The sequence below is a fragment of the Jaculus jaculus genome, chromosome 1 (assembly GCF_020740685.1).
Source record: "Jaculus jaculus isolate mJacJac1 chromosome 1, mJacJac1.mat.Y.cur, whole genome shotgun sequence".
Lineage (NCBI taxonomy): Eukaryota > Metazoa > Chordata > Mammalia > Rodentia > Dipodidae > Jaculus > Jaculus jaculus.
This window is the reverse complement of record NC_059102.1, coordinates 130,506,489-130,530,948: the sequence shown is the minus strand read 5'-3', so window position 1 is coordinate 130,530,948 and position 24,460 is coordinate 130,506,489. Positions and strand designations below refer to the sequence as shown.

General features: G+C 36.9%; 1 protein-coding gene across 2 annotated transcripts in view; it reads right to left on the bottom strand.

Moving 5' to 3' along the window:
• Nucleotides 1–24,460, bottom strand: part of LOC101612486 (spermatid perinuclear RNA binding protein) — a 190,558-nt gene that overhangs the window by 41,696 nt on the left and 124,402 nt on the right. For both annotated transcript variants that reach the window (XM_045154758.1, XM_045154765.1), the window contains 6 exons: nucleotides 20,344–20,488; nucleotides 9,252–9,343; nucleotides 8,659–8,754; nucleotides 7,088–7,199; nucleotides 6,384–6,481; nucleotides 6,065–6,176 (listed from right to left, as the gene is read on the bottom strand). In XM_045154758.1, the coding sequence (XP_045010693.1) occupies nucleotides 6,065–6,176; nucleotides 6,384–6,481; nucleotides 7,088–7,199; nucleotides 8,659–8,754; nucleotides 9,252–9,343; nucleotides 20,344–20,488 (655 nt within the window). The remainder of the gene's footprint in view (nucleotides 1–6,064; nucleotides 6,177–6,383; nucleotides 6,482–7,087; nucleotides 7,200–8,658; nucleotides 8,755–9,251; nucleotides 9,344–20,343; nucleotides 20,489–24,460) is intronic.

Below are 24,460 nucleotides of genomic sequence, written 5' to 3'. Positions count from 1 at the left end.
TTGAAGGGCCAATAATCAGATGGAAAAATAAATCTGTCATGTACAGAAGGAATTTCAAGACAAAAGGAAAAAAAGTGAAAAATGTAAGACAAGAGACTAAATGTGTCAGTGAGTCCAGGGAAACTTTAACATTTAGAAATCATAAAGATGAGGAAGAACAAAGATAACTGAGGAGATGATGACAGTAGGGCTAGAAGAACCAAGAAAACCAAGTGATCACCCGATCACTTATCAACATAGTAATTCCAAACTTCTTGCCTCAGAAAGCACGTATGAGAAAAATCACAGAAATACTGGGGGTAGTTGTTCAAAACAGAGGAGCCAGGGGTAGGAAAGCAGAGAAGACGGCTCAGTGAATAAAGTGTGTACTTGCTGCACAAGTGTACACAGTTCAGATCCCCAGACAAACCCACTTGAAGTTGTCATGCTAGTATTTGTAATCCTGGTGGCAAAAAAGAAGGGATTGACAGGAGAACCTGCTAGAAATTTATAGGCCAGCTAGTCTTGTGGGAAACAGAGCCATGAACAACAGATCCACCTTCAAATAATGTGGGAGGACCAACACCTAAAAGTTGTCCTTCAATCACCATGTTTATCAGTACCTTTCAATTTCTAGAAAGTTCTGATTAAATGATTTCGGAAAGAAAGTATATGCAATTAAGAATGCTATAAGGAAAATCTATGAACTGGTGGGCAAAAGGTCAGGATATGTAGATAACTCCTAAGGAGCTGAAAAAGTTCTCCACCTTAACCTGGTGTGCCCATTTTCTCCATCCCTGGCCCCCTCTCTCAAATATATATTTTATTTTTTAAAAATTAGCAAAGGTGAGGAAAGAGGGAAATAGGCTTCTTTTTTCAAAACACCCTAGAGGATCTGAGAGATGAGATAATTGGAGAAAGCTGTAGAATTAATAATTTAGCTTTATTAAAAAAATTGTTTAGTTGAGAGAGTGAGTATGGACATGCCAGAGCCTCTATCCTCTGCAAAAGTAATTTAGATTTTGTCTTTCAGAAAGGATGCTATGGCAAGTTTATTTTTATCTATCTATCTATTTATTTATTTATTTTTGGTTTTTCGAGATAGGGTCTCATGCTATTCCAGGATGACAGGATGACCTGGAATTCACTATGTAATCTCAGGGTGGCCTTAAACTCACAGCAGTCCTCCTACCTCTGCCTCCTGTGTGCTGGGATTAAAGGCATGTGCCCACCATGCCTGGCTTATGGCAAGGTTTTGTACCAATAAAAATGACATAGTAGATAGGGAGAAAATGATGCTGTGAGAGAAGATATGACTACTGAAATAATGACCACTATAACGCCAGATGAGATGTGATATACTGGACAAGTAGAAAAGCTGGTCATAAAGTAAGAATCCAAACAATTTTCTTGGGCTGGAGAGGTGGCTTAGTGGTTAAGCGCTTGCCTGTGAAGCCTAAGGACCCCGGTTCGAGGCTGGATTCCCCAGGACCCACGTTAGCCAGATGCACAAGGGGCGCACACGTCTGGAGTTCGTTTGCAGTGGCTGTAGGCCCTGGTGCACCCATTCTCTCTCTCTCTCTCTCTCTCTCTCTCTCTCTCTCTCTCTCTCTCTATCTGCCCCTTTCTCTCTCTGTCTGTTGCTCTCAAATAAATACATAAAAATAAAAAAAGAATTCTTTAAAAAAAAAAACAATTTTCTGATAGGTAAGATAGCTAGGTTGGTAGACAGATGGTGAGAATATGCAATAGTTAGTTCCATATTTTACAGTTAATCTGAGAAAAGAGAAGCAAACAAGGTCATTACATGAGACAAGGAAGTGGTGAAACAAATATGAGAGATGTTAGTCATCTAGGGAATGTAGGGAGCACCCAAACTTGTTCAGAACTGTCAGATAACACAAACAGTCCTTGGAAGGTTAGTGTCATAGACTTTAAGCAGTTCATGTTTTCTCCAACCATGTTCAACAGCATGGCTCAGTAGAAAAATGAAATTCAACTAGTTACAATATTGCTAGAAGATTCAGATAAGGAAGAAAAGGTCCACACAGTGAAGGTATATGTCAAAGAGTGATCATATTGATGGGCCAAAGAACACAAGAGGGATGAAGACAAAAGTGAAACCATTAAGAGAAGGAATGACTGTGCAAAAGTTAATAAAATCAATGGTGAACTCAAGAAATTAAGAGTAATAGACAAAGTGATAGTCAGAGGAAGCTAGAAACTAGAGTAGAACTCTAGGAAATATAATTATGGAACGGGTGCAATAAACAAACTTACTACTGCAAGATCTAAGGGGCTATCAATAGAATGGGCAGCTGAGATAATATAAAGATAAAATGTGTCAAGGAATTAAGATGTCAAGGGGAAAAGCACTCTGAAATCAATACAGAAATCAAGAATCATGCAAATGTCCTTATAGGGATAATTATTTGCCCAGAAGTTATAGTGTTAAAAGAAAATGTCAGTGCCTAGGGTGTGATACCTGCAAGTTTGCTGGCCAAGGAGTTACCTGATAACCCCAAAGTATTGCAGTCTGTTGCCTAAGCAATCAGTTGCCCATCAGAGCTAAATGGGTAAGATCTTACCACTCCACATGGTTGGGCTGCACTTCACAAAGAAATCAAGCTGGAGCTGAGTTGGAAGCCTCCTCCCTATTGACTAGCTGGAAAGAGCTATGCAGCCTGCTGTGGGAGAAAAGTCACCAATGGTACAAACCAAGAGTGGATCCTGCAAGTTAAATGGTGGGCCAGCCAGTCCAAATGTATCAACTGGTGCAATGGTGGCATACCTGTTATGAGGGAAACCAACTGCTCTCTGATTGGACTTAAGGCCTGCTAAAAGGGAGGGAATACCAATATAGTACAAAAAAACCTAGTCAAAAGCCTATGGGTGGGGAGGTCATAAGCCTTAGGGGAGTACTACTGTTATCTGGCTAAATGGATATATCATGCCCACCAAAATGTCCTCTAAACACTTAATGTTTATGCTTATATACTAATGCTACTCTCAATTTGGTTAGAGAAGCTTCTCTTTTCAGATGGCAGTAATCACTAGGGAGACTTAAAACTCATCAAAGTGTTGAAAATAAATGATGGTGGAATGTTTAGTAGCAAGACATCTCTATCACACCCTATAAGGCTCTGGGACCATTATAGATATAGAGATAGTGGAAAGAAGGGAAGAAACAAAAGAAGACGGGCCATGGTATTCACGACCTCATGGTGGTGATGCTACCTATACAAGACCTGTGTAAGAGGGGAAAAAATGATGGCATCAAAAAAGGAGACAGACTAACTGAAAAGAAGGTATTTTGTGGAAGGGGGAATTAAGGAAGGGAAAAAGGAAAGGAAGTGGGAGGGAATTATGATGCTGTTATATTGTCTGTGTTATAGAAGTTGTCAAAAAATTTTTTTAATTATTATAAGGGGTTGGGGAGATGGCCTAGTGGTTAAAGGCATTTGCTAGCAAAGCCTGATGGGCCAAATTCAATTCCCCAGTACCCACATAAAGACAGATACACTAAGTGGCACATGCATCTGGAGTTCATTTGCAGTGGCAAGAGACCCTGGTGCCCATTTCCTCTCTCATTCTCTCTCCCTCTCTTCCACTTTTTGAAAATAAATTTTAAAAACTATTTTTTATAAAAAGGAATTATAGAAATGTGAAGTCAAGAAACTAGATGATAAAATCATCAAAGTGTGAGGAAGATCACCTTATAGCAAAAGCATAAAATGGACAAATGTCTTGCGTAAATGATATAACGTAGTAATTGAAAAGGCTAAAACAACAGCACTGGTACTCTCTAGCTCTATTTTATATTCTAAGTTGACAGACCAACAATTCCCAAATTTCTGAAGAAAATCTTTAAAATTTAAAGTAAAAAAAAAAAAATCCTATTGAGCTGGGTGTGGTGGCACACACCTTTAATCCCAGCACTTGGGAGGATTGCCGACAGTTCGAGGCTACCCTGAGACTAGTGAATTCCAGGTCAGTCTGGCCTTCAGCGAGTCACTAACTCAAAAGAACATGACTACAAATTAATAGTTTTTTAAAAAATTGTTGCAAACTCAATGAATTTGCTTTATAGTATCTATCCACACTAAGTATAACATAAAATAAAACAAAAATTGTTAAACACAAGAAGATACAAGAACATATTCCATAAGTCATCAAACATCACATAACTCTGTGAGAAACTCATCAAAATACAAAAGATTGGCCACCAAAATTTTCTTTTAAGTCTTAATATTATTGAGTAATATAGCACTATATGATATTTCCTGTTTGGTTTAAATGTTTTAGAGGTTTGTTTGGGGATAGTGTTGTTTTGGAAAAAAGCAGGCTGGCCTCAAATACATAATCCTCAGCCTTCCAAGCATGGAGATTACTGGTGTGTGTGTCACCTAGCTATGGAAATGTGTGATTTTGTAGACTTCCTGAATAAGGCTTTGGACCTATTAAAATTATTTTATCTAAATAAATAAATCAGTGAACTTTACTTACTCCCTCTTGCCTTCTCATGGCAGGAACTCTTCATACTATCTCTACTTTCCTCCTCTTAAACTAATGAATTCTTTCTCAACATAAATGACAAATGATAGATAGATGATAGATAGATAGATAGATAGATAGATAGATAGATAGATACATACATACATACATACATACATACATATATACATATATACATATATACATATATACATATATACATATATACATATATATATATATATATATATATACACACACACACACAGGCAGGCAGGCAGGCAGGCAGGCAAGGATGATAGATGGATGATAGATAGGGCAGCCATACTATTTTTGTCATTTGGAAATTATTAAAATAAGGGCTGAAGAGATGGCTTAACCATTAAGGCATTAGCCTGTGAAGCCAAAGGACACAAGTTCAAGTCTTCAGGACCCACGTAAGCCAGATGCACAAGGTAACATCTGTAGTTCATTTACAGAGACTGAAGACCCTGACATGCACATTCTCTTTCTTTCTTTCTCTTTCTCTCTCTCTCAAAATAAAAGAACTAAATAAAAGAAATCATTAGAATAGTATCAGTTGAAGGAAACAAGCTAGTAAAGAATATCTAGAGGGCTGGAGAGAAGGCTTAGCAGTTACGGCACTTGCCTGCAAAGCCAAAGGACCTAGGTTCAATTCTCCAGAACCCATGTAATCCAGTTGCACAAGGTGGTGCATGCATTTGGTGTTCATTTGCAGTGATTGGAGGACCTGGCATACCCATTCATTCCTATTCCCATTCTCTCTCTCTCTCTCTCAAATAAATAGAACTATTTTTAAAAAGAATATCTAGTATTAAATATCCCACTATGTCAGTATGTCTGATGGGGATATGATGAATCAAATATTATTAAATTTTTGTGACACAGTGAGGAGAGTGAGTAGAATCACATTTGAGCAGCTGCTCCATTCTTGGTTCAGAGTCAGACAGACATTTTATGCTGACAACAACCAATAAAAAAGAAGAAAAATGGCAATTTTTCTACTGGAAAAGAGGAATTAATTGTTCAAGTCCTTGAAATAGTAAGTAGCAGAGCCATGACTAGAATCCAAGTCACACTAGCCTTCTTTCTACTCTAAATTCAGGCAGACTAGGACAAATAGAAAATGGTCCTAAAATATTCAAATGTATTTTTCTCTTCTAAATTTTTGTTTTTCTTGGCTATTAAAAAAAAAAAAAACCACTTCCAAGCTTAAGAAAGTCATCAAACTGACCAGTGACAATGTCTCCTCCTAGCCTATGGTTTATCACTTCCTTGCAGAGGATCAAAATACAGTCCCTAAGTCTATGGGGTAACAAAATATGACCAACACACCCTGATGAAGTGAATTAATAAGAACAAATAATAGCAAACCAAGCTTACTGATAGAATAGAAGCCAAATAGGCCAGGAAGAAAAGTAATGAATTTTCGTACAGACACCTTAAATGAACAATGTTTAAGTTCTCTAAACTCTAACAAAATGCACACGGTGACTATCTGCCAACCCTCAACCCTAATTTAAAAAAAAAAAAAAAAAAGGAAAAGGAAAAAATAATCTTTCATACTCACCTTCTTTATCAGTAACTGACCAGGAATACTTCTGAAAAGGCTTACTAGATGGAAGAGGGTCCATCTCCAGCACTTTGTAAATCTGGCCAAATGCTGATAATCTAAGTGCATGCTAAAGGATAAAACATTATATTTAACCAAATTTCAATAGTCATTCTAGCTTAAGTAACATTTAGCTAAAATGACATTCATTAAATGCTGATATCATGATGGCAAAAGTCCCTAATACAATTAAGCAAGAAAAGTATTAAAACAAAACAATTAAGAAAATAAAGCTATGGTATCTTTCTAACAAATCAATGATATCCCAGTCTTATACCTGTGCACTGTGTGTAATATCTTCTTTTTGTTGGGTAGTCATATAGCTCAAAGCATCGGTTGGGTCTCGCTCACAAGGATCATGAAGACCAGGGCCACCTTTGGCAAAAACAAGAAAAAAATAAAAATTCAGAACACAGTTTAAAATATAGCAAATTAACGCAAGAGGGGAAGGAGACTGAGTTAAAATTATGTTCAATTAAGTGAAATATTTAGGACATTTATATTTTCAATGTTAGCACTGAACTGCCTTTTGTTTATGCTGGAGTAATTTGTATATCTAACCCTAAAATTAGGTCCTACTCAAGTATTTATAAGCGGCATAATGAATCATCCCAAATCCTTAAAGGGAATACATATGAAAAATAAGACCCAATATTTGCCAATTTAATGCTAGACAGCAAACAAAATTTTCATATATTTAAAACAAACATTTGTGTTTTCATATTCAAACTTCTAGGTAAAGCAAATTCATAACAGACACAGTATCTATTAGTACTCTTTATGTTAGTACATATAATTACTAAATGTTTTATCACATCCTTCTAACACATAAACATTGTAGTTGCTAAAATTCCAAGTAACATAACTCCTATATATCATTTTCCTATGCAGGGAACAAATTTAGAATATGTTTAAACAAATAAACTAAAATGAGATTTCTTTTTTCTTATTCTTCTGCCTCCACAGTTATAAGACCCTTACCAGGAAGTAGTATTCCAGATGCCAAACACTCCATTACTCGTCTCAAGGCCTCCCCAGCGCCCAAAGGTCTATTACAAGTACCTATAGACTTTTCACATATAAGCTCTAGTGGCTAGAAGATATTAAATTACAAATTAGTACATGCACCAAGTGTTAAAGGATTCTAGTTAAATGTCAGCTGACATTTCTATCTATAAGGGAAGCGAAAAAAATGAAGACAATTTAACATGTAAGTCCCATTTAACTTTTCCCCTGTGATTGACAATTTTTACCCCAAGCCATCTATAAATAAGTATTTTGAAATATTTGCTGAAGATATTTTAAGTCAAAAACATTTTAGTGTTTTTGAGAGTCAAAAGAAACCACAGTAGTCTAATTCATTTAACAAAAAATAACAAAGGTTTCACATAAGTTAGTAATAGCTAATAATTAACAAACATACAAACCCAGCCTACACAAATCCCACTTAACTTAGGAGATACTCATCCATGAATAGTACTGCAGTCAGATAGCCTGGTCCAATGATAACACAATAAACAAAGGACTAAATCTCTAAATTTAATAAACTGAAAACTCAGGATACTACATCAAGGTAATGACTTCTAGGTTATCCTATGAATTAGCCTTTATTTGAATTGCTTTATAATGATCTTAAGTCATGGTCCTTACTGAGCCAGGCATAATAATTTCCCCTTTGTGCATCTGACTTTATGTGGGTACTGGGGACTCAAACCTGAGCCAGAAGGCTTTGCAAGCAAGTGTCTTTAATCACTGAGCTATCTTCCCAGCCCTAATTTCTATTTTTTCAATATGTTATTTATTTATTTGTGACAGAGAAAGAGACAACTAGACAGAATGGGCACGCCAGGGCTTTTAGCCACTGCAAATGAACCCCAGACACATACACCACTTTGTGCATCTGGCTTTGCATGGGTACTAGAGAATCAAATCCTTTGACTTAGCCAGCAAGCGCCTTAACTGCTAAGCCACATCTCCAGAACCTCAGCCCTAATTTCTAAATTAAGTCAATGTTGCAATATATATTATAAACTATAATTAAGTATAGTAATTTCCTGCTTCAATCACTAACTAACATTATTGGTAAATAAGTATCTCTAATTCAAGAGAATTATAAAATATACAAGATGGCTTTATACCAACTAATCAGGTAATCCCACTGAAATGGAAAGGACACTTAAAGGGCAAAGGACCACACGAGAAAGCTTTCATAAGCAGCTAATGGGCAGTGAATACTCAACAATCAGTACAGAGAAGATATTAAGACATTTCTAAAAGGTATGAAACCTTTTAGTCAGAAAAAAAATATCAAGTATGAAATAAGAATAAGAAGAGACAAGTTATACACAGAAAAGTAGTTCATAAAATCCTTAATTTTTTTTTCCAGGGTAAAAACAGATCATGCATACCTTATCTCACTCAGTCATTCTATAGCAAGATATTATTTCTAAAAATAAATAAATAAATAATAATAATAAAATAAAAAGATATTATTTCTACAAGACTTCCACTGCTACAACTGCAGTGACTTTGAATCACATCTAAGTACTTACCCATCCTTTCAATGGTGCCCATGTGGGGACTCTGTTGCACAGATCACGTAGAATGCGGAGGACAATTACACATGATTTTAATCCATTTGCTCTTGCCTAAAACAGAAAATGATTCCAATATCCCTGTTGAAATCTATTCCTCATTTGAAGCACACTGATCATGGATAAATTTTTTAAGTGAATACTAATTAGCAAGTTATTCATTGGTTTTTAGGCAAACCAAAAAAATCAAGTTATGAAAAGTAATAAAAGCTAGTTCAGAAATACAGGTTTTAAAGTAAAAGGAGCATAACATAAATCTTTGGGCAGCCTCATGGCAAGCCTATAACCTATCTTAACTTTTAGCTTTTCTATTATATACCTTTTAAAATTCAGAATACTAAGCCAAAAAGAATTGTATGACAACAAAACATCATTAATATAATGGGAAGTATTCTACACACTTTACACCTAAATTGACTTGTTTACTCCAACAACAGCCCAATGAGCTAGAAAGTATACAATTATAGAGCACACAGAAACCATTAAATGTCTGGTCTTCCAAATGAAAATTGTACAAGGCTATAGTAACAGTAAAGTAATAAAAAGCCAACCTGAAACCACTTGGCATGTCGAAGAGAAGCCAAGGCATTCAGGCATTTCTGCCTATCCAATAAGTCCGGAGGATCTTTCACTGTAACATTTTCTAATAAGAAAATAGGAATAAGAGACAGAAATAAAATTTGAAAGAAGACTCTTGACAAATTACCAAACAATAAAAACTAGAATCAACAGTGGCACCTGAGTGAACTTATTAATAAGACTCCCAAAAATATTCATGATTTGATATTGTTGAGTTTTTTAATTAAGTGTACAATTATTTAGATAGTTATCAGAATAGAATTCTGCGCACACATACAAAGGAAAGGAAAGGAATTCATTCAGGAAAGAAATCCATGATCACTGATTCTAACAATCTGGGATCTTATGAATAAGCATGTGTAACATCACAGGACACAAAATAAGCATACAGCACTTTTTCCTTTGACAAACTACAAAGAAAAGAGAAGACAGGACTAATAAAAGCAACACTTTTTATTAAACATGAAAAGTTTTGGGAATTGATCAATTTTTAAGAAAAAATAAGAGTTTGTATGTAATAATCCATTTGAAATATACTAAAAATATACTGAGCCTGCCTCCCCCCCAAAAAGTGTTTAGTGCTAAATAAAATAATACAATAAGATAACCATTACTGGACACTTTATGTCACTGATGAGAACCTCAAATGCTACCCTGAAGTTCTTTAATTATTTCTGCCTCAAAACATAATTGTTTTTTCTAATTCATTTACTTGTGAGGAGAGAGAGGGAGGGAGTGAACATGGGCATGCGAGGGCCCTGTGCCTCTGTACAAACAAACTCTAGATGTACGACTACTGTGCATCTGCTTTACATGGGTACTAGGGAATCAAACCTGGGTTGGCAGGCTCTGCAAACAAGCACTATTAACCACTGAGCCATCTCCTGGGCCCCTAATTATTTTTATTCTGAACAAAAATATTAATACTAGAAATATGAAATAAATTGAAATTAGGCATGGTAACACACACCTTTACTCCCATCACTTGTGAGGCTGAGTAGGAAGATAACCATGATTTCAAAGCCAGCCTGGACAAAAGTAAGACACTTCCTCAAAAAAACAAATAAATTGTGTTTGTATATAACTGAATACATTTTTAAATGAATACATATGAATATAAATAAAATATATTTCATTCTCATCCTCTCTCTTTCTCTCTTTCTGCCCCTCTCTCTCTCAAACATAAAATTGAAAAGGAAAAAAAAAAAAAAAAAACAGGGTTGTATCGATGGCTTAGAGATTAAGGCACTTGCCTGCAAAGTCTAAGAAAGCTTATTTGAATCTCCAGGTCCCACGTATAGCCAGACACAAGAGTGACACAAGTATGAAATGTCACACATACAAACAAGGGGCAATCACATCTGGAGTTTGTTCACAGCAGCTGAAAGGCTCTGCTGCACCCATTCTCTCTTTCTGTTTCTTTCTCCCTCTCTGTCTTTCTCTCTCTCTCAAAAATAAATACATTTAAAGTTTATCTCCTTTTAAAAAGGGGGACAGGGGCTAGAGAGATGGCTTAGCGGTTAAGGTGCTTACCTGTGAAGCCTAAGGACACATATTCTACTCTTCAGGTCCCATGTAAGCCAGACACACAAGGTGGCAGAAGCATGCAAGGCCGCACATGTGCACTAAGTGGCACAGGCATCTGGAGTTACACTGCAGTGGTTGGAGGCCCTGGCACACCAATTCTCTCCCTTTCTCTCTGTCTCACTCCCTCTCGTTATAAATATATATATACAAAAAAAGGAGGCACAAAAAGATGGGGTAGCTCACAGATGACTAATTACAATCATTTGATTTATCTTAGTATTTTAAAGTTGATGTAGATGGCCAATGTCAAAAAATTTTAAATTTAAACATGACTAATGATTAATCCACATACCTGAAAAGATGCCACCATACTAACTCCAAGTGTTTAGTCAAATTTGTTTCCACTAAGCTACTAAGAAGTAGCTTTTTCTTCTTTTTAAGTCTTGATGTAATTATTATTTAAACACATACAACATACAAATGGTTTTAGATACAAGATCTTCTGAATCCATTAATAAGGTTTATTATTCTCTTTTAAGAAGGCTCTTAGTGCTGGACAGAGAGCTCAGCAGTTAAAGGCACTTGCTTGCAAAGCCTCTGTTGGCCCAGGTTTGATTCCCCTACTATTCACATAAAACCAGAAGAAGTGGTGCATGCATCTGGAGTTCGTGTACAAGAGGTCCTAATGCACTCATTCATTCATATTCTCTCTCGTGCATGTGTGCTCTTTCACTCTTTGAAAATAAATAAATTAAAAGTATATATATTTTCAAAAGAATGCTCTTAAGAGTCCACCAACACCTTCTCTCAGTATTTTCATAATAACAGTAGACTCAGTAGTATACTGTGTATGGACCAGATTACATAATGCAAATATTTTTAAATGGAGCACTAGAGCACAGATAAGTTTTTGTTTTTTTTTTAGTTATCAGACAGAGACTCTACAGTGGTAAATACAATGTTTATTATACTTGGTAAAATACTACTAACTAAACCTGAAGTCATAGGCCCCATTTTTTAAAAAGAAATCTATTAAAGGAAGATGTGTGGGTTCCTGCTATTGACTATAAAGGATGAAGTGCTACATACTTATTTTCTGACCAAGTGAGCTCTATAGCAGATGTCTGTGTTGTTTCCCATTAATCCCTGATAACAAAAATCACAACAAAAGGTCCCATTTCATTACCCACTTTTACTCATAAAATGGGAACCCTCAAAAGTAATTATCCATGTGCACTTGATAATAAACACATAGAAATATACAGGGAGTATTCACAGGTAATATAGCTCCTAGACTTTCTTAATTTTGTTTTTAGATGACATAACCTTAAATTTTTGCCATCAACAAGCTTAACTGAGGTCAATACAAGCATCTGCATAAAGCTCATGACAGATCAAACTACTGTAAATGACTGATTAGAACTTTTTTTAAGTTAGACAAGACAAAGGTTGACTGGCTGCTAAGTAACATAATCCAAATGAAAGTTATAGACCTTATTTTTTTTACAACTTCCAATTTTTAAATAAATAGTAAAGCAAGCTAAGTTTTTTTGTTTTTGTTTTTGTTTTTGTTTTCCTATCATCTTACCAAGTAGGAATGTCAGGAAGCGGGAGACAAGGGAAGAGAGGCAAAGGTAGTATGGACAGAAAAAGATAAGGTAAATCAAAACATTTTGTACTTTCTAATATTTTGTCCAGTGGTCAGAACTTAATATTTTACCCTGGATTTTGTCACAGATATTTTTAATGGGGACAAGAGAAAAATATTCGGATAAATTATTTCATCTCAAAGTCATTATAACCACAAACTCTTATTTAAAAAAAATCATTACATCAGCTTGCTACAGACAGTCAACATTTGGAGACAACAGATTCTACTAAAAGAGAAAAAAAAGGGAGAGATGAAAAGAACAGGCACTGAAGAAAGAACTTGCAATAGATTCTCTTAACGTCATCCCCAGAATGGCCATGTTTCTTCATGCTCTGATAGTCAAAAGATCCAAAAGGTTTACTCTTCACAAGGTTAGAAAAAGCAGAAGAGGCATAATTCACCTCATTTTATTTTGCAAGTTTTTTACACTATGCAATATAAGTGCAGATAGTATGACTTCTAAGCCCAGTTTGCCGATTTGTTTTATATGATTAATATACAATTTTATGTTTCCACTAATTAAAAAAAATAATTTCATTAACATGGCTATCATAGAATTGCTGCTAGGAAAACACTGCCATTTCTAGTAGAAGAACCTCAAATACATAAGGATTTACCACAGGTACACAAGTGCTTGTGTGAGTGTGTTTGTGTTTTAATTTCTTTGTTTTGTTTTGTTTTTTTCAAGGTAGGATCTTACTTTAGTCCAGGCATTCACTACATAATCTCAGAATGGCCTCGAACTCATAGCAATCCTCCTACCTCTTCCTCCCGAGTGCTGGGATTAAAGATGTGCACTACCATGCCCAACTCAATCTCTTAAGGAAGCAAGCCTTTTCTGATTTAAAAGGATATCTTGGAATTATTAATTGCAAACAACAGAATGTAAGCCATTTTATTTTTTCCTACAATGACCAGTGAAACACATGAAACAGCATGGGAAGTTAGGTTGGAAAATGTTGACACAGATGTCATCAAACACAGACAAGCAGTCCATTAAAAATTCATTCCTGGAATAGAGAGAGCGCTCAGAGGTTAAGGCGCTTGCCTGCAAAGCCTAATGACCAGGGTTTTATTCCCTAGTACCCATGTAAAGCCAGGTGCACAAACTGGTACAGGTATCTGGATTTCATTTGCAGCAACTAGAGGCCCTGACGCGCCCATTCTCTCTGTGTCTGTCTCTTTTTGCAAATAAATAAAAAATAATAATTTTTCAAAACTTTATTCCTCACTGGGCATGGTGACACATGCCTTTAATCCCAGCACTTGGGAGGCAGAGGTAGGAGGATCACAGTGAGCTCGAGGCCACCCAGAGAATACAGAGTGAATTCCAGGTCAGCCTGAGCTACAGTGAGACCCTACCTTGAAAAACAAAAACAAAACAAAAAAACAAACAAACAAAAAACCTTATTCCTCAGTAACCTGGCATCAGGGCATGAAGGTACATAAAACATTCTGAGCAACGAGAACACTGGAAAGCAATCTATTATGCCTAATCCTGTTCATTTGGTTAGAGATTAAATAACTAACCAGAATCACTTCATACTGCAATAAATAGTTTTGCTTTGTGCCTTATATACAAGCTAACTATCTGCCCCTGTTAACAAAACATTAGCCTATAGAAGGGACAGGGGGGCGGAGATGGGCAGGAGAGAGCAAACATGACCATGACTGTGTAAATAGGAATTTTATGTCTAGAACCTGGGCTCTTCAAGGGTAAAATAATTCAGCTAGGGTATCATGACAGGCTCATTAAGGAAACAATCTGGATGAGGCTAAGCTGAGTGCATGTCCATAAATTTTTCTACTTTGCCTGAGGGTATCCTGGCAGCCTCAGTTTCTCTCAATTCTTTGAATCTTTCAGAAAATAAAACATATCACAAAAAGAAAGAAGAAGAAGAACATTTAGATGGGTATGGTGGTGTATGCCTTTAATCCCAGTACTCAGGAGGCAGAGGAAGGAGGATGGGGTGAGTTCAAGGCCGGCCTGAGACTACATAGTGAATTCCAGGCCAGCTTGGACTAGAGTAAGACCCTTCCTCAAGAAACAAAAAAAAAAAAAAAAGACATTATGGCCCAACCCATTGGCCCATGCAAAATATTAGAACATAGTAATTTTGACAGTCCAATGTAGCAATAAGGTGGAAAACAAAGCACTGGTCTCCTGATTCATATTAGTAATATTACTCAGTTAAGACTTGTTCTTAATGACAGCCAAGCACTAGAAAGATAATAGCCAAAGGTTTGCTCTTCATAGTACAGATCTAGCACTTGGGGACGGGGGCAGGAAAGTGTAACCTGTAAAACCATTGTAAATCCAGCTGTGATCTCTGGAATCCAATTCCCTAGTGGTCAGTCTAGCGTGAAAACATGCTGGTGAACTTCTGCCAAGAGGAGTCAGAAATTCACACTAGCATGAACAGAGCAAGAGTCTACACAGCAAGAGGCTGTATTTGCACTATCGACTTGGTTTATGGAGAAATGGCTTAGAAGCTAAAGTGCTTGCCTGCAAAGCCTAAGGACCCAGGTTCGATAACCCAGTACCCACATGAAGTCAGATGCAAAGGTGGTATGTGCATATGGAGTTCATTTGCAATGGCTAGAGTACCTGGCACAACCACTGTCTCCCCCCCAAATAAATAAATAATTTTAAGAAGTGATTTATTACCCCTCAACAATAAATATACTTCTGGTTTAAAATCACAAGCACCAAATGAACTTGAGGCAGTGTGGTGGTCAGAATGACTAAATCAGCTGAGGCATGCATGCAGGAACAGAGGACTGTATACTGGACTTTGACTCAAAGAAGCTGGGCAAACTAGATTCTCTGACTGTAATAAATAAATAAAAAGAAAACAGGGTACTATCTATCTTACAGGGCTGCTAGAAGGGTAGTTTACGTTTTTGCAGGGGAGGGAGTGTTTGTTTTTTGAGGTAGGGTCTCACACTAGCCCAGGATGATATGGAACACTTAGGCTGGCCTTGAACTCACCACTATCCTCATACCTCAGTCACCCCAAGTGCTGGTATTAAAGACTTGAGCCATCACACCTGGCCATATAACTTCTTTTTTATGCACAGGACAGTTCTACTGTATCAGACAATATGCTAAGTATGTAAATTCACCTTACAACTCTGTATGGTGTTTTCTGATCACCCATCATGTGCTAGGTGTCATGTTAAGTGCTAAGGATAACAGATAGGAAGGTGGTAAGATACCTGCCCTCAGTGGCTCACAAGGTATATAAGCTAATGACCACAAAAATATTATACACTGAGTCTGTGTGATTAAAAGTCACTCATCTTAGTATGCACACATTTTTCTGACTGTTAACTCAAGGTAGTTTGAGTAGTTGGGTTTGCAATATGAATCTTTACTAAGCTAAGTGGCTACCTTTATTTAGTGACCAACTACTTGGTGCCACAAATTATACAAGTCATATTATATGAATTCTCTCATTTAACTGCAAAACAACTTTTCTCAAGTATTTATTATCTATACTTTGAAATGAAGAACACCTGCTCATGGTAACACAACACTTATAACTAATAGCAATAAGAAATGAACACAGGGGCTGGAGAGATGGCTTAGTGGTTAAGCGCTTGCCTGTGAAGCCTAAGGACCCCAGTTCAAGGCTCGGTTCCCCAGGTCCCACGTTAGCCAGATGCACAAGGGGGCGCACGCGTCTGGAGTTCGTTTGCAGAGGCTGGAAGCCCTGGCGCGCCCATTCTCTCTCTCTCCCTCTATCTGTCTTTCTCTGTGTGTCTGTCGCCCTCAAATAAATAAATAAAAAATTTTTTAAAATCATTCATGTGCATATACAGTATGAATTGTCTGTCTGAAGGGGTGTCCATGAGAAGTACTACAATAAATTTGTTTTAAAATTTTAAGAAAATGAATAGAAACTGATTTAGACAAAAAGAGGAAAGCCGGGGGGGGGGGGGGGGAGCTACCTTTCAGTCCCAGAAATCCTTGTAACCTATATGAGCCTTAATGCTTTCAAACCATTGTATCAAGAGTATAAGAATATCTAGTTGAAAAAAAATTATATAATCCAGATCTCAATTATGCTGTACCCTCCAGGTCTCCAGGAATACACGACTGCTAGCAAAGACAAAAAACTGTCTTGATCTGAAAAGGATTATACTTAGTGAGGTAACCCAGGCCCGGAAAGCCAAGCACCGCATGGTCTCGCTTATATATGGATCCTAGCTACTCATGTTTGGACTTGTGAGTTGCAATAAAACTCAGTTGCAGAGGCCAGTAAGCCAGAAAGGGAATATTAAAAGGAAGGGGAATTAAGAGGACGGTATATTGTATATATGTAAAGTAGAAGAACAGATTACTGGGGATGGAAAGGTCTAAGTGAGGTCAGGTGAAGAGACTGAGTAAAGGAAGGGTGTGGGGAGGATTAATCAAAATCTAAGAGGGTATGAATAAGTCATACAGAAACCTAATTTTGGACAATGGCATACCCAGAAGCCATACACTGCTCCTAGAAAATTTTCAATGTCAGGGATGAGATACTTTCCAGTAAGTTGTTAGCCAGGAGGTTCCCTGATTTGCCATAAAACATTACAGGCCATTGCCAACGCTTTTGGTTTCCCACCAGGAATAGATCATAAGAAACTACTGATAGAACACTCAACATGCTTGGGCTGCAAAGTCACTGAGAAATCTTGCTGGAGCTGAGCTGAAAACTTCCTCCCTGTAGACAACTGACAGAAAGCTGGAAACATGGGAGACAGAGAAATCATCAGTGAAGATAAACAACAGTGAACACTGCAAGCCTTAAGTTTGGCCAGCCAGGCCAAATGCAGGTACAATGGTGGCACATCTGTTATGGGGGAAACCACCTGCTCTCTAATTGGACTAGATGTTCACTCCACAAGAGGGAATACATGCCAAATACTGAAAACCTATGACGGAGGAAGTCATGAGCCCTAGGGGTGATAATGTCTGCTGGTGTCTGGCTAAATGCATGTATTATGCTCACCAAACTTCCCAATAACCAGTTCTCTTAATATTCATACCCATATATTAATGTGGCTCTCACTTTTGTTTAGAGAAGCTTTTCTTTCCAGATAGTGGTGACCTTGAGATGACTCAGAAGGCACCATAGTGGTGAGAAGTGACAGAGGAGTGCTCAGTACTGAAACATCTCGATCACATCTTCCAGGATCAGGGTCCATTGAAGAAGAGGTGGTAGAAAGAATGTAACAGCCAAAAGAAGGGTAGGACTTACTACAATGCACTCTTCCAGACACAAATGACCCGGATATCCATGACCTCACAGTGCCTGACACATCTACACAAACCCTCATAATAGGAGGAAAAAATGATGACATCAAAATAAGAGAGACTGATTGTGAGAGGGAGGGGTTATGATGGAGAGTGGAGTTGTGAAGGATAAGGTGTGGGGGAAATAAACATGGTTTATTGTCTATAATTATGGAAGCTATCAATAAAAAATTTTAAATACTTTTTTTAAAAAGCTGCCTTGGACAAAGCTGAAGCTAGACAAATGATCAAGTGCATCAATAGAGCTGGGATGTTAAGGACAATCGTAAAGCAAAGCTCTCTGCCATTCAAAAGGAGAGAAAGTAACATGTGTAAAACATTAGATCCAAGCTGATTTCTTCACCTTATTGATCTCACATACCAGATCATTAGCATCAGCTCATAAAGGTCTTTGGATTCTTAATAACTCAAATATCTTGAACATAGACTATGACTCTCCTACTTAATTACAAATCCTATTCTATAATAAAGTGTTTCAACAAAGGTGTAATACACTAAGTATCTGTTTTCAGCTTCTCTCATCAGAAATTAAGGTTTTAAAGACAACAGTCCAAGCTTGAGGCTATCACTGAAAGCTATCACAAAATACCATGTGAATACATAAAACCACGGAGGGAAAAGCCTGACATTTTCTTAATACCTTCAGAAAGCTAATGAAAGGGATTCCAGCAGGTACAAGCAAACATATAATTAACCTAGTCACTGACAACTTAAGATTATTTTCTCATTTCAACATACCCAAATTATTTTTGGTAATACCCATAATGATAATTCTATGTAGAATGGTTGATTTTATACTAAAGGGTCAAGTAGAACACAGCTTACCAGGATTAACATTTATCTTGATACATCAGAAATCATAGTTCTGCTGTTAAAAAAAGTAAGCCATTTAAGATTGGTTCTGCAGAGGTGCTAGGGATACCATATAGAGGGGAGTAGGAAATACAAGCATAAACCCAATTTATAGATAGGATGCACTTTGATTAAAATATGGTTCATAAATACCTAGTTTCTATCTGCTGAGTATTCTGTATCTGATAATTCACCCAAAAGAAGTATTTTATCACTTTTAGTTCAAGGATTTTATGAATCATATATATGAAACAAGAATCAAAAATCTAAATTCATTGGTAATTGTGCCCTATCTACCCCTATCACCAACTTAAATAAATGACGAGGTTAGCCAGTCTACCTTATCACACTGGTGGTGTATTGGTAGAATAGTAAGCAATGAGACTTGAAATCTGAGAGATTAAAAAATATGAAGAGGGGCTGGAGAGATGGGTTAGCAGTTAAGCGCTTGCCTGTGAAGCCTAAGGACTCCGGTTCGAGGCTCGGTTCCCCAGGTCCCACATTAGCCAGATGCACAAGTGGGCGCACGCATCTGGAGTTCGTTTGCAGAGGCTGGAAGCCCTAGCACGCCCATTCTCTCTCTCTCCCTCTATCTGTCTTTCTCTCTGTGTCTGTCGCTCTCAAATAAATAAATAAATGAATTTTAAAAAAATTTAAAAAAAATATGAAGAGTCCTGAATGACCCAAACTACAATGCCTCTCAAATGTCATGACAATTAGTTGAAAATATGACACAAGAGAAATATGACAATGGAACTTTTTGTTTGGTTGGTTGCTTTCTAGAAATAGGATTTCACTCTAGCTCAGGCTGATCTGAAATTCACTATGTAGTCTCAGGATGGCTTCAAACTTATGATGATCCTCCTACCTCTGCCTCCCGAGTGCTGGGATTAAAGGCTTATGCCACCATAACTGGCCATGGCATGTGTCTTAAGACAAAAATGGGAGTAAAATAAGCTAACCTGACAGAACAAAAACATCAGAAAAAGAAGCTTACCACACCACCATCATTACTTCCAAAAACTACCAATAATTAAATAATTTCTCATTTGACGTTTATGAGACAGACAATGCCAAACAGCATTTTTTTTTTACTTCAGAAGAAAGTAGGTTTAGTGAACAATTCTAACGTATATCCTATCTATTCAGAAATTACCAGGGCCATAAAACCTCTTTAAAACATTTACTAAGGATTAATTACTGAGGATCTGTCAATTCATTTCGCTAATCCTACAAAAGTAATCTATACATAGGCAATTAAGTAAAACATAAAATGTACATATACATAATTATTAGAAGTCAAAAGCAATATGTAAGTGAGTAATTTTGAAAGAGTGCGTGAAATGAAAACAATTTTGTTTTGGACCACATATAATTCTGAAATCTGATTAGTAAGCCAAAATAACAGAATAGGTTAGCTAATACAAATAACTTGATATGATACCAAACAAAGTAGTAGAACACAAAAGTGGCATGGAAAAGCTGAATTAAGACACACGTGATAAAAATAAATTGTAAAATTGATATTCTATATTTAGAAATTACACATTTTTGCAAAATAAACTATATATAAACAAAGCTACTTAGAACATCATGGGTGGCATACATAGAAGAAATGAAGACCAGGATTTCCTAAATCCATAAAGAATAGTTAACAGCATTGAAGAGAGATCATACAGGAACAAAACAAACATATATATGTATGTGTATATAGATATATACACATGTGTACCTCCATCTTTCTTCTCCAATTCGTCCCTAATTAGAGGGGAAGTAAGTATCACCTTCAAAGTTAGCGTGGGTTCTTTTGTGTTCCGAATTATAATAGATGCCTCATTTACACACTGTTCCACTTGATATTTCTCTTCTGTCAGTTTCTGAAAGTCACCAAGATTTTTAAAACATCCAATTAATCAGATTAAAATATCTAAAAGTGAATGTTTGCACTAAATACTCAAATATTACTATTAGTATTACTATGCTACAAAAGCAAATAAAGTCCATAGTCAGTTTTTTCACTTGTAAATAACTTCTCTTTCTTTTTTGTTTTTGTTTTTGTTTTTGTTTATAGAGGTAAGGTCTCACTCTAGCCCAGGCTGACCTGGAATTCACTATGTAATCTCAGGGTGGACTCGAACACATGGCAATCCTCCTACCTCTGCCTCCCGAGTGCTGGGATTAAAGGCGTGCACCATCAAGCCCAGCTCTCTCTGCTTTCAATTTAGAATCAAACAGTTTCTCCATCCCTCAAAAAAAAAAAATAAATAAATACTACCATGTCAATCATGCATACAAATATGAAGATATCTAAAACCCATTCTAATATTTAATTTTTAAAAGTTGGAGATCAGAAGGATGGCTCCCTAGATAAGTCATCTGACAGACAAGCATGATTGAACTGAATTTGTATCCTCAGAACCCACATAAAAAGCCAAAAGCTATATACATACAAGATGAGAGACAGAAACAAGAGAATTTCACAGAAGCTCATGGACCAGTTAACCTGGGGAATGCAACACTGAACAAAGCAACAGGAGACCCTGCCTCAAAAATGAGATAGGGACTAGAGAGATGGCTTAGCGGTTAAGGCACTAGCCTGCAAAGCTAAAGAACCCAGGTTCGATTCCCCAAGACCCACGTAAACCAGATGCACAAAGTAGCACACGTGTCTGGAGTTCATTTGCAGTGGCTGAAGGCCCTGGCACTCCCATTCTCTCTCTGTCTCTCTTCTCTCTGCCTCTTTCTCAAATATAAATAAAAATAAAATATTAAATATTAAAAAATGAGGTACGAGGCAAGGATCAACCCAAAAATTGTCCTCTGATCTCCATATGTGTGCTGTGGTACAAACACACAGACACACACACACACCCTAAAACAGCACAATGTCAACAGCATGTATTGTGTGCAATAAAAAGTAAATTACTGTTCTATAAACCATTACAATAAACTACTATAGAACAGTAAGTAGCTGGAAATGCTCCCTATAACAATAGCTTTTTAGACAGAACAGTCTAATCAGGAACTCCTACTTGCCAAGGACTTGTGAATATAAGATTACATAAATTTCTAAAGGAAACTAAGCAAGCATGAATGAAAAAAATATACTATACATTTACTTACCCACAAAAGAATGAGTATAAACAAGTAACTTCTATACTTATCTCAGAGGTCATTTGACTGAGACCTATCATTATGAGATAAGCCATCTGTTATCCACAGGAAATTTACATTACTACGTATAAGGTATTATAATAAACATACAATTCAACGGGCTTCCACAAACTAATCACAGAATCAGAATCATATATTAAGCTACACATAATATCATTCTATTTTAAGTATACAACTTAAGTAACACAAGGCCTTTCTTAGTTATGAAGTGTAGTATCTATTTGCTGGAATAAAATCAGCTGAATGGAAACACTCCTGGGTCTCTATTCATCTGTGTGTATAAAAAAAAACTCAATCATTTATCCAAAAATAGCATTTTACTATTAAAAACACACAAAAAAATGTAGGAAAGAGGAAATTATTAGCCTAATTTTGAACAGAAGTCACCAAAGGGAATGGCTACACAGTGAATGAAGAACCAGAACCAAAACATGTAACAGCAAAAAGTAACTCATTTTGCAAACAAAAATAAATCGTTTTTAAAATGCTGGGAGAGGGCTGGAGTGATGGCTTAGCATTTAAGGTGTTTGCCTGCAAAGCCAAAGGACCCAGGTTCAATCCCCTAGGACCCACGTTAACTAGACGCACATGGGAGCACACATGTCTGGAGTTTGTTTGCAGTGGCTAGAGGCCCTGGTGCACCCATTCTCTCTCTCTTTCTCTGTCAAATAAATAAATAAATAAATAGAAAAATGCTGGGAGAAAAGCCAGGTGTGGTGGCACACACCTGTAATCCCAGCATTCAGGAGACTGAGGTAGAAGGATCATCATGAGTTCAAGGCCACCCTGAGAATACAGTATTAATAGTTTGATAATACTAAGTAAATTCAGGTCAGCCTGAGGTGAGACTCTACCTCAAAAAAAAAGGAAAAAAAAAAGAGGCAGTGATTAAAGATGCTTGTTTTGGCAAGCCTGCTGTCCCTAAGGTTGATTTTTCCAAGCACCTATATAAAGCTGGATACCAAGCAGCACAAGCCTCTGTGATCCCAACATGCCTACAGCAATGGGAAGCAAAGCCAGTAAAACCCCAAAATTCACAGGCCCTCTACTCTGTAGTACAAAACAGCAAGTACAAGAGAACCTATCTCAAAAAGAAGAAAGGAGGGCAGGATGTACCCCTTTAATCTCAACACTGGGGAGGCAGAGGTAGGAGGATCACCATGAGTTCAAGGCCACCCTGAGACTATATAGTGAATTCTAGGTCAGCCTGGGTAGAGAGACACTCTTTCTCAGGGGAGGGGGAAAGAAGGAAGGAGAAGACAGACACCTTAAAGCTAACCTCTTACCTCCACACATTCAGCATGGCAGCAGTGCACACACATGCATGCACACATACATACATACACACACCAAAAAAAATCAAAGACATGTATTACAGGGTAAGTCAAACTAAACTTTTCACTCATAAACAAAGATTATTTTAAGATAAAACAGAAGTAATAAACAGCATGAATTTTGGACTACACTTTAAATCACTACTGGTTTTGTCACTCTCTTACCTCCTTTGCTCAAAAAAAGTTCTGAAGGACTAGATAGATGACTCAGTGGTTAAGGTACTTGCCTGGAGTCCTAAGGACCCATATCCAACTCTCCAGCTCCCACATTAGCCAAATGCACAAAGATGAGGCAAGTGCAAGATCGCATAAGCCTAGGTGGCACAAGCATCCAGAGTTTGACTACAGTGGCTGAGGCCCTGATGCACCAATTCTCTATCTCTTTCTGTCTCTCTCTATATATCTCTCTCTCTCTAAAAAAAAAGTTCTGAAATAACACTAGAAAAGAGTATGGAGGGCTTAGAGGTTTATAAAGCTTGCCTGCAAAGCCTGCAGGCTTTCAATTCCCCAGGACCCTTGTAAAGCCAGATACCAAAAAAAATGCATACATGTCTGGCATTCCTTTGGAGCCTGGTAAACAATGGCATTTGTTTGCAGCCTCGTGTCTGTTTGCAGGGACAAAAGAACCTGGGGCACATACACACACATGCAAATAAATAAAAAATTTTAAATTGGACAAGAAAAGAGTATTGAGGAAAAAAATATGTTTTCACTTCAATTAATTAAGGTAATAGATAACTTGAAGTGTAACTACACTTAGTGTTCATGAAATAAAAAAGATTTTTAACCCTTAAAACAAGATCATATTAAAGATTATTATTCCACACAAAAACTAAAGCAAATTGGAAAGGAATATGTGGAAGTCATACTAAAAACCATCTCCTACAATATTAGTAATAGTAATGTATGCATGCTTATACAAATATTTTCAGGCATATGTGTTTACATGTATATATCTTAATCTTGACATCAATTGGCAAGCTCACCATATACAGGGAAATGTACTTTCCCTCAACTACAGATAAATCATTCAAGAAGTATACTGGCTAAGTTGAACTGAAATTCATTTCTCATAATGTCCACCATTGACCCCTAAGAATTCAGGTCTTTTTTTTTACCCTAAACTAGCAAGTAAAAGACCTAAGGATATTTCTGTCTTTTAAGTCTTCTTTAGCCTGGAAAGCCCCATATTCCTCAAATGTGAGATGTCCTACACAATCCACACTCTCACTTAGGATCTTCCCTTGAACATTTGCTTAATCAACAAAACTATTTTAAAACTGTGGTGCCTAGAAACAATGATCCTCAATTGGGAAAGGAACAATGCAGAGTTCACACATG